General features: G+C 50.3%; 1 protein-coding gene across 1 annotated transcript in view; it reads right to left on the bottom strand.

Annotated features, from left to right (window-relative positions):
- The window catches only part of OSBP2 (oxysterol binding protein 2), a 417,386-nt gene extending 415,993 nt beyond the window's left edge, over nt 1-1,393 (bottom strand). The window contains exons 1-2 of the mRNA XM_026661193.2: nt 1,298-1,393; nt 397-845 (exon numbers count right to left, since the gene is read on the bottom strand). Coding sequence (XP_026516978.1) covers nt 397-845; nt 1,298-1,393 — 545 coding nt within the window. The remainder of the gene's footprint in view (nt 1-396; nt 846-1,297) is intronic.
- Between the last annotated feature and the right edge of the window lie 9,260 nt (nt 1,394-10,653).

Raw genomic sequence — 10,653 nt, 5'->3', positions numbered from 1 at the left:
CCCCCCCCCCCCCCCCCCCCCCCTTGGGAGGTCCCGCGTCCCTCGCTGGCTCTGGCTCCGGGTAAGGACCAGGGCGCTCTGAGTGCCATCCGGCCAGTTCTCCAAGTCATTACCCATTAGCACCTCAGTAGGCAGGTGATCGTGCACCCCGACCTCTTTGGGTCCCTCCTTAGCCCCCCATTTCAGGTGTATCCTTGCTACAGGCACCTTGACGGGGGGCCCGAACATTCCCCTCAGGGTCAGGTAGGCATCGGGCATTAGCTGGTCTGGGTCCACCACCTCGGACCACACCAGCATCAACTCTGTGCCCGTGTCCCAGAACCCCTGGACGCTCCTTCCCACCACCTCAATGGGGATGATGTGGCGATTGGCCCCCTGGGCCTGTTCTACACTCACCCGGTGGATTGAGTACGGGCGCTCCGGACCTGGGGCCCCGCCTTCCCCTGCTGGCGGTCCCCTCCTCCTGGCACAGCCCTCTCGACTGCGGCCCCCTGGACCGGCAGTGCCCCCTCCCGGTGAGCTTCCACCCAATTAACACCCCGCAGGTTCTGCTTGGCCGCCATTTCCTTCATCTTCAGGCACTGGGCCCCCTTGTGCCCCTTTTGGCCACAGTAATTACATTTCAGGTCCCTCAAGTCCCACGCGGGGGGTCGGCCCACCCCAGCATTCCCAGGCACCCCTGAGTTGGGCTTCCTGGAGTCCCACCTTTGAGAGGTCTCTGGGTGACTCCCCTTCTGAGTCCCCGATGTGGGTCTCCCTCCTGCTGCCGATCTGCTGTCCACAAACTCATCTGCCAGTGCCCCTGCACTGCGCAAATCTTTGGGCTTCCGGTCCACTAGCCACATCTTAAGGTCCAGAGGGCAGATGTCATACAGCTGCTCCAACCCCACCAGGTTATACATGTCCTCTGCGGTAGTGGCCCCTGCGCCCTTCACCCACTTGCGGAGATATTCCCCCAGCAGGTTAGCGACCTCCTTGTAAGTGACACTTGGGGTCTTGCGTACACCCCGGAACCGTTTCCTGTATCAGTTCAAACTTCAGCAGCAAAGCCTGTTTGAACAGGTCATAGTCCCCCGTCTCAACACCATCCATTTGGCTGAACGCCTGTATGGCTTTGGGACCCAGCAGGGGGGTGAGACAGCGAAGCCTGTCTGCAGGGTCAATCTGGTTCAGATCACAAGCCTTCTCAAAGGCTATGAGGTAGGCATCAATATCCCCGCCCCTCCTCGAACTGGGGCAGCAGTTTGGTGTCTAGATTCCCCACACCGCTGGCATCTCTGGGCCCTTCCCCACTTACCCCCCAGCAGGCCCTCTTGGCCCGCCGCTCGTCCAACTCCAACTCGTGCTTCCGCTGTTCTACACGGTCCACCAGCCTCCGCTCCTCCAGCTCCATCTCCTTTGCTTTCAGCTGCAGCTCCAGTCTACGCAGCTCCTCTAGGGAGGAACCAGACTGGGGTCTCCCTGTACTGACTGGGGAGTCAGGTCTGACACACTCCCGGTCACTACACAGACTGCCCCCACGGCTACTCCCCGGCTCTCAGGGCACCCCAGGAGCCCCCCTGGGGTCTGGAACCTGCGCCTCAGATGGGTCATTCTCTACAAGCTGAGCAATCAGCCGCTCCTTAGTGAGCCTCCCCACGCTCAGCCCTCTCTCCCTGCACAGACGTGCCGGGTCATTCTTACAGAGCTGATTATAGGCCATTTCCAGGCTGGTTCCGTTCAATACCCTCGTTCTATCGCTGGCAGCCACTCACTGCAAAGCGCCTGCGCTCGCAGCCAAACGTCTACAGGGTGCATCCACGAAGCATCCTCTGCTACCACGTTGTCACGGACTCACAGATCGTGCCCACTCTTGGCCCCGTGCGGTCCGTGGGGGGTGCCCCTTTCAGTGAGACAACCCTTCTCGGGGGTCCACTCTCTCCTGGGGTCAGGCCCCTCCACCTCCTGGAGCCGCACCTCTCTGAGCCTTAGCACACCTGTTTCTCACTGTGGGCCCCCTCTGGGAGTCCACTCGCTCTGGACCCCCTGGGCCTCCACCCCCGAAGGGGTTGATGCAACCCTGTTCTCTAGACCGGAGCGACTCTCAGCCAGCGTAAAACAGGAGGGTTTATTGAAAGTTGAACACAGCACAGGACACTCTCGGGGCCTCAGGCCTGGCCTCCCTCAGCCCAGCATGCCCCAGTCTCCCTGCATCCAGGTGGGCCCTGCCTGCTCCCCCTCTCCAGCCCAGAGCCCCCCTGCTTCCCAGCTGGGCATCTGAGATCCCCGGTCCCAAGCCCCGCCTCTGTCCATTGTCTTCTCTCCAGGTAAACAGGTTTGTAAACTGGGGCCTCCTCTCCTCTCTTCTGTCCTCTGGCTGGAACCGGCTGGTTAGGTCACTGGGTCCTCTCTCTGCAGCCCATTGTCCGCCCACTGGCCAGAACCGGCTGCGCCTCCTGAGCTGGGCTTCTGGGTCACCAGGTCACCGGTCACTGGGGTATCCATCCTCCAGGCCATTGGCTGGGGCCCCAAGTTCCCTCTCCGGTCCTCTGTAACCACAAACTCCCTCTCCCCTCCCCTCATTAAACCAGTAACACCCAGGGAAACTGAGTCCCACCCCCTCCACATGCAAACCATTGGAACCCCACAGAAAACAAGAAAATCCCCCACTTTGTCACACTGGTAACCTCTCCTTTGTCCGCTGACAGATCCACTGTGCCTTTGGATCTTGCTAAGAAAACAACCTCTCCACCTGAGGACATAATAAAGCCTCCAACCAAGCAAGGTGATTGTGCTAGTAACCTCTCCCTTGCTGCCTCACTGCCGGACAGCTAAGTGAACTAAGACTACGAAATCTCGAAGAATAGCTTGCGGAAGCTAGCCAAAACTACCTAAAGATGAAACGTTTAATATTCCTTAGCCTCTCCTTCTTAACGAACTTAGGGTGGAAATGGGAAAGTAGTATTTTTCTAAATCTTAGCCAATCAGTAGCCTCACTAGTGAATAATCAAACGTATACCCAAAGAGTCTGTTCTGCCACTGGAAATTTTACCTGTACTAAAAATTATTCCCGTAACTAATGATTTATCCTGTACCCTATTGCACTATACCCCTTCCTTTGCCATTAATGCTGATGCTTCTCCGCCCTTTGTGAAGTTGTTTGGCCAACAGATGTGGTATAATACTTCACAGAAGAGAGATGTGTTAGGACATCGGTGGACTGTAATTAATGCTACGTTAGGGACCATTAAATTTACACTGTCCTTATCCAGTTTTCAAATTACCTCGACATATCCAAATTGCTTTAAAGGAGCTGCCATGCGGCTAGCTCAGCAAAAGACCTGAATTTCCCCTACAAAGAAAAAAAGACTTGGCTGGACACCTATGGAATGGTGCAAATGGCAGAGCTGCATCTGGAATAGCCATAAAGGCCAGCAACATAAAAAGAAATTAGGACAGTTGGACAAAGCCACAGGTCATATTACTGAAGCACAGCTGGTATTATTTCCACCCTCAGTGCAATGACCCAGAAGCTTGTAACAGATATGGTGCTTAGTATCGCTGGGGCTGGGAAGGCATTGCAGTGGGATCTGGCCTGTTCGGAGATCCAAGATTTTCTAAATGACCAGCTAAAGGACATTCAGAGGGACCTTAAGCATCAGGCCTGGCCCTCTGCCCTTACAGCCACCTTGGGAGTACCACCTGATCAGTGGCCATGGAGACATACTTGGAGATTTTCTGGGTGGGAGTGCAGTCATTCACAGTGTTCTTTTCAAGCATACGGGCCAGGCAGAGAGATGTGGGCTCCCACATACGGAATCCTGCTGGGTCCGTAGGGAGGATGCATGTGGGATTGGGTAATTCACCAAGACATTTGGAAAATTAAACCACCTGCTATGCCTAACCGATTTATAGTCAGTGCTCCTGAAATAACGCCCGATATCTGGATAGGGATAGGAAATCAATAAACACTCTGGCCATTAAAGCCCCACAGCTTCAGTGTATACGGAAACTAAAGCCAGGAGAGGTTGTCTCAATTTATAACAGCATTTGTTGGAAGGGTGTAGAACAGGGAACTACCCTGACAGGACACCTGCTCTTTAAAGCTAATGACAGCTGTGTGTTTGTCAAGGCTACCATTTTGCAAAATGTACATTTAAATCTTACCACTTCTGCAGGAAGCCATATCATATATTGGCCCGCAGATAGAATTTTGCAATTGGCCCTTCAACCTCAAATACCCTTTAATTGAATTACCCTAGTACCTAACCGATTCCAAAATTTGCTTTCAATCCTACCAGAGGTTCAGAAAATTTCTGACCTACAGGGACAAATTCACATGCTCCAAAATGTATATCAAGTTGAAAAGAATGCCTTTCATACAGCCTATAAAGTGTCCACTTTATGTACTAAGAGTGATGCAGTATGCTTTATAACCAAGGCTATTCAGCAACCCAAACCACATTATTTTCTTATTTTGGGAATGTTATCACTTTTAATATTTTTTGGCATAGAATTGTGTTATTGCTGTTGTTGTAATGAATGCATTTATCATTGTGCTAGACCTGCTAGGCTCAATGTACGAGAGCAAGTGGCGCTAATAATTGTTAATAAATGTAATGACAACAGTTTGGGAAACCAGAGGCAGTAATAAATGTGTATAAGGAAATGCAGATAAAGGGAGAGGAAGAGAGAGAGAAAATTCGTGGATTAATAAACATAGAGGTGTAGGCTAAAGTGATGCCAAAGAGGCATCAAAGGGGGGAATTGTGAGGGAAAATTTAGCAGGCCTTAAACTTTAGTCAAGGCCCTGAGTTTGGTCAAGCTTGCTTACAGCCCTTGAACTAAGATCCTGCTTGTTTCTGTGTACAAGGGGCAGAAGGAGTCAGAGTGGAAAAAATCCCCAAACAGAACAATTTGTAATATCCCAAGCTTAGGAAATATATAACCGCAATAGCACTGTTAGAAAAGTCAAACCGCAAACGAACCAGACTGTGAATAACAAGAAGGGTGATTGTTCTTTTTGCTTTTGACCTGTATTAATTTTGCAATGTATTCCAAATAAGGTAATTAATACAGAAGTATGTGTAATTTGTCTGTGGTTTTAAGCTTTAAAAAGCTTATGTGTTCCTGGACTCGGGGGGGCAGCTCCAATAGCTGTCACCCCCTGCGCGCTTGTAATCAATAAAGGGCCTCAGGCTGATCTGATTGAAAACACAACGCATGGATCAATTTTTTTCCACATCATAACAGTTGGGGAAACTGAGACATAGAGGGATTTTTTTAAGGCCCAGGTTTTGAAAGGTATTTAGGCACCTAAAGATGCAGACAAATGTCTAGTGGGATTTTCAAAATTGCCTAAGCACCTAGCCCCTATTGAACTCACCTGCCAAGTTTTCCCAAGTTACTGGTGGACTCATAACTCCTATCTGAAGCCTTCATTCCCAGTAGTAAAGGGAGATGGAAGGGTTGACATTTTGGTCAGTAGTTAAAAAACAAAACAAACAAACAAAAACACCATGGGGTCTTGTAACAGCAGCCACTGGAGTCAGTAGAAACCTACCCCAGCTATGTGATGGGGTATAAACTTTGGTTACCTTGACCCAGGTGAGGTCATAGGACTGAGGCCAGGAAATACCGATCAATCTCAGAGCTGTACTCCAAGCCTGGTTTTCAGAAGTGCTGAGCACACACAACTCCAAATGAAACCAGTGGGAAGGTACCAATGCTCAGCCTTGGAAAATTAGGCTTGTGGCCTTTTCCAGTCCCTAGGGCTGCCATGCAGCATTTAGACAATCCAGATAAACACACTTACTAATAAAAGCAACAGAGGGTCCTGTGGCACCTTTGAGACTAACAGAAGTATTGGGAGCATAAGCTTTCATGGGTAAGAACCTCACTTCTTCAGATGCAAGTAATGGAAATTTCCAGAGGCAGGTATAAATCAGTATGGAGATAACGAGGTTAGTTCAATCAGGGAGGGTGAGGTGCTCTGCTAGCAGTTGAGGTGTGAACACCAAGGGAGGAGAAACTGCTTCTGTAGTTGGATAGCCATTCACAGTCTTTGTTTAATCCTGATCTGATGGTGTCAAATTTGCAAATGAACTGGAGCTCAGCAGTTTCTCTTTGGAGTCTGGTCCTGAAGTTTTTTTGCTGTAAGATGGCTACCTTTACATCTGCTATTGTGTGGCCAGGGAGGCTGAAGTGTTCTCCTACAGGTTTTTGTATATTGCCATTCCTGATATCTGACTTGTGTCCATTTATCCTCTTGCGTAGTGACTGTCCAGTTTGGCCAATGTACATAGCAGAGGGGCATTGCTGGCACATGATGGCATATATCACATTGGTGGACGTGCAGGTGAATGAGCCGGTGATGTTGTAGAAGAAGTGAGGTTCTTACCCACGAAAGCTTATGCTCCCAATACTTCTGTTAGTCTCAAAGGTGCCACAGGACCCTCTGTTGCTTTTTACAGATTCAGACTAACACAGCTACCCCTCTGATACTTGACACACTTACTAATGTATGTGAGGAAACTCACCAGTACCAGCACCCTGCACCGCGGCACTGCACTGAAATCTGCAGTGTGACACATAGCCCTTCTCTTGTCCCTCTGGCTCCTGGTCTGTGAGAGACTCGCAGCTCACGTGGCTGGGGCGATTTTCCTGCATGTCATGGAGAGCCACAGCCGCGGGCAGCCGACATACCAGCACAGCCCTTCCTTCTCAGCCCCATCCACAGCTGGTGAGACACTCTTGGGAGAGAAGGAAAAGGAAACCACCTCTCCCGGCACTTTGCCAGGTGTGGCTGTCCCCGGGGTGTAGGAGCTTTGTAATACAGGCCAGAAAGGGAGGAAGGAGAAGCCAAATACTCAGGTCTGTCTTGTGGAGCTAAGGTGGGAGGAGGTAAATGTAGAGGCAATGTGGCCTAGTGGATAGGGCACTGGACTGGGACTCAGGAGACCTGGTTTCAACTGCCAGCTCTGCCACTTCTTTGCTGGGTGACCTTGGGCAAGTCACAGCCCACTCTGTGCCTCAGTTTCCCCATCTGTAAAATGGGGATACAGACCTCCTTTGTAAAGTGATTTGAGATCTATGGATGAAAAATGCCATGTAAGAGGTAGGTATTGTTATTACTAACGAAGGTCGATGGGGCAGAGGAGAATGGCAGAACTACAAACACCAAATTGGACTGGTCTGCACACTGTGGAGCAGGCAGCAGGTATGTTCCAGCATCTTTTGTCCCAGGCTACAAACAGAGAGGGTCACAGCCTACCATTCTTTCTTTGCCCCTCCCCTGCCTTCCATGGGAGCTTTCCCTGAATGAAGGCTATAAGATTTAGTGCTAACAATAACCCCCTTGCACACACATAGTCACCCCATAAGGTGGATGTTATCACCCCCATTTTACAGCTGGGGACACTGAAGCACAGAGAATTGATGTGACTTGCTGAAGTTCACACCATGAGACAGAGCAGGGAACAAAACCCAATAATCCTGATTCCTAGTGCTGTATACTAGCCACTCAGCTGACAGACATTAACCCCGCGTAGTCTACAAAGGCTTGAAGGCTGGGCCATATGTCTTTGGAAACATAAATTCCCTTGGACATAGAACCTGGATGTCATAGTAATGTGCCCATTGTTAATGTACTCAGTGCTCAAACAGAACCTTCACTAGCACACTAAGGGTTTAATTCTCCTGCCAACAGGAAAAAGTTTCAACGTAATGAAGTGGGAGGCAGAATTTGCAGAACAAATGGCTTGTTTACATAGGGAAGTTTTACCATTTATACATGTAACACTTCTGCCAGGTGGAGCCGGCAGCAACCAGGGCCGGGTTCAATACCTAGGGGTTCCTTTTCAACAGTACAACCCAGGAGTGGCTCAAGCCCCCACCTAGCAACCAGGGAAAATTACGCACCACCCCGGGCACCTCTGAGAGGCAATACTTCCCCACTCGCAAGCAGAGTCTGAGTGTAGAAAATAAACTTTTAATGAAAGGAGGGAAGTCACCCGACATTAATTAGGGAAAATGCCACAAGCAGGATTCATAAACATAAAACTGTGAGCAGGACATCCACCGCAGAGTGCATGGGGCAGTGCCTTCTGCCTCATGTTCTTGAGTTCTGCAACCAACAGTTCCTTTTCTGCGCCCCTCTCTGCTTCCTCACCATACCCCACTCACAGTGGTTGTCCTTGGTCAGTGAGGACCCAGGGTTCAAAGGTGCATCTGTGTGAGTTCACCTCCCACCCAAGAAGGCACCTTGCTTGCTCTGCCATCTAAGCGCTTGCTCTGGCTGGCCACTACCCTCTGCCCAGTGCTGCTCCTCGCCACCTCACTTGTTCCACTCCAGCCACCGTGCCACTTGTCTGCCACCTGCCTCTCTGCTGTGACCTCTTCAGGTCAGTCTCTTGAGGTTTCACCCAGCTCTCAGTGATTTTCAGCTCTGAGGTTGGGCAGAGAGCTGTCCCACCACAAGTGATTGTCAGCTCTTTTGAGCACTTAAAAAACCAAAAGGCTCCTAAGGGAGCCTATTTAGCTCTACCTTTGAAAAGTGGGGAGGAACAGGTTAAACCAGACTGGGGATCCTTAAGGAGAGTCCCCTCCTCCTGGCTGGAATACCTGTCCCCACCCCTCTTACTTTCACAGGGCTCTGGCATTTGAGGTCCTTTCAGCTGAAGGTCACCCCCTCATTTGGGATGGGTTAAGCACAATTCTGCTCCCCTTTACTCATACAATAAATACAACAACATTGATAACAACATTTCACTAGTCCTGCATTCAGTACTAAAGTGATTTGTAACCCAACCCCAGCCAAAGTTGATAACTTTGATCAACACAGCTCTATCTGCTGGATATCTAGGCAGAATAGGTGTGTTCATGTAAATACAGTTTGCTCCTGAAGTCTCTCCCCCTCCCAGGTAGCTGTCAGGGGAGAACTCATTCAGAGCCTGCTTATATACAGCTATAGTTATACTGGGATCTCACACATACACCATGTGGACACCTAGGCCTGGTCTACACTATGAGTTTAGGTCGAATTTAGCAGCGTTAAATCGAATTAAGCCTGGACACGTCCACACGACGAAGCCCTTTTTTTTGACTTAAAGGGCCCTTTAAACCGGTTTCTTTACTCCACCTCCGACGAGGCGATTAGCGCTGAAATCAGCCTTTGCGGGTCGGATTTGGGGTAGTGTGAACAGAATTCAACATTATTGGCCTCCGGGAGCTATCCCACAGTGCTTCATTGTGACCGCTCTGGACAGCACTCTCAACTCAGATGCACTGACCAGGTAGACAGGAAAAGCCCCGCGAACTTTTGAATTTCATTTCCTGTTTGCCCAGCGTGGAGAGCACAGGTGACCACGCAGAGCTCATCAGCACAGGTAACCATGATGGAGTCCCAGGATTGCAAAAATGCTCCAGCATGGACCGAACGGGAGGTACGGGATCTGCTCGCCATATGGGGAGACGAATCAGTGCTAGCTGAACTCCGTAGCAGTAAACGAAATGGCAAAATATTAGAAAAAGTCTCAAAGGCCATGAAGGACAGAGGCCATAACAGGGATGCACAGCAGTGCCGCGTGAAAATTAAGGAGCTAAGGCAAGCCTACCACAAAGCCAGAGAGGCAAACGGAAGGTCCGGGGCAGAGCCGCAAACATGCCGGTTCTACGCGGAGCTGCATGCCATGCTAGGGGGTGCAGCCACCACTACCCCAACCGTGTGCTTTGACTCCATCAATGGAGTATCACGCAACAGAGAAGCGGGTTCGGGGTACGAGGAAGATGATGAAGACAATGAAGATAGCTCACAGCAAGGAAGTGGAGAAACCGGTTTCCCCAACAGCCAGGATATGTTTATCACCCTGGACCTGGAACTAGTAACCCCCGAACTCACCCAGGCGTGCTCTCAGACCCTGAGGGCACACAAGGGACCTCTGGTGAGTGTACCTTTGTAAATATTACACATGGTTTAAAAGCAAGCGTGTTTAATGATTAATTTGCCCTGGCAATCGCGGCCAGTACGGCTACTGGAAAAGTCTGTTAACGTGTATGGGGATGGAGCAGAAATCCTCCAGGGACATCTCCAGAAAGCTCTCCTTCATGTACTCCCAAAGCCTTTGCAAAAGGTTTCTGGGGAGGGCTGCCTTATCCCGTCCGCCATGGTAGGACACTTTACCACGCCAGGCCAGTAGCACGTAGTCTGGAATCATTGCATTACAAAGCATGGCAGCGTATGGTCCCGGTGTTTGCTGGCATGCAGACAACATCCATTCCTTATCTCTCTTTGTTATCCTCAGGAGAGTGATATCATTCACGGTCACCTGGTTGAAATGGGGTGATTTTATTAAGGGGACATTCAGAGGTGCCCGTTCCTGCTCGGCTGAACAGAAATGTTCCCCGCTGTTAGCCACGCGGTGGGGTGGAGGGGTGAAGTGATCATTCCAGAGAATTGGGTGTGTGTGTGGGGGGTAGTTGGGTTTGTGCTGCATGTTAACCCGGAAACCGCAGCCCCTCCTTTTACATTGCAAACCCATTTTAAATGGCCAACCCAATGGGTGCCTGGTATGGGAAATGAGGGCGCTGCTGTTTGAAACCATTCCCACATGTTATGAAGGTTAAAAACGCCAAAAGACTGTGGCTTACCATGGCTGCCTGCAAGCCGAATTCTGT

This window comes from Terrapene carolina, unplaced genomic scaffold, assembly GCF_002925995.2.
Source record: "Terrapene carolina triunguis isolate 2854851 unplaced genomic scaffold, T_m_triunguis-2.0 Scaffold951, whole genome shotgun sequence".
Lineage (NCBI taxonomy): Eukaryota > Metazoa > Chordata > Testudines > Emydidae > Terrapene > Terrapene triunguis.
Note: the sequence above shows the minus strand (reverse complement) of the source record. Positions and strands in the feature narration are given on the sequence as shown.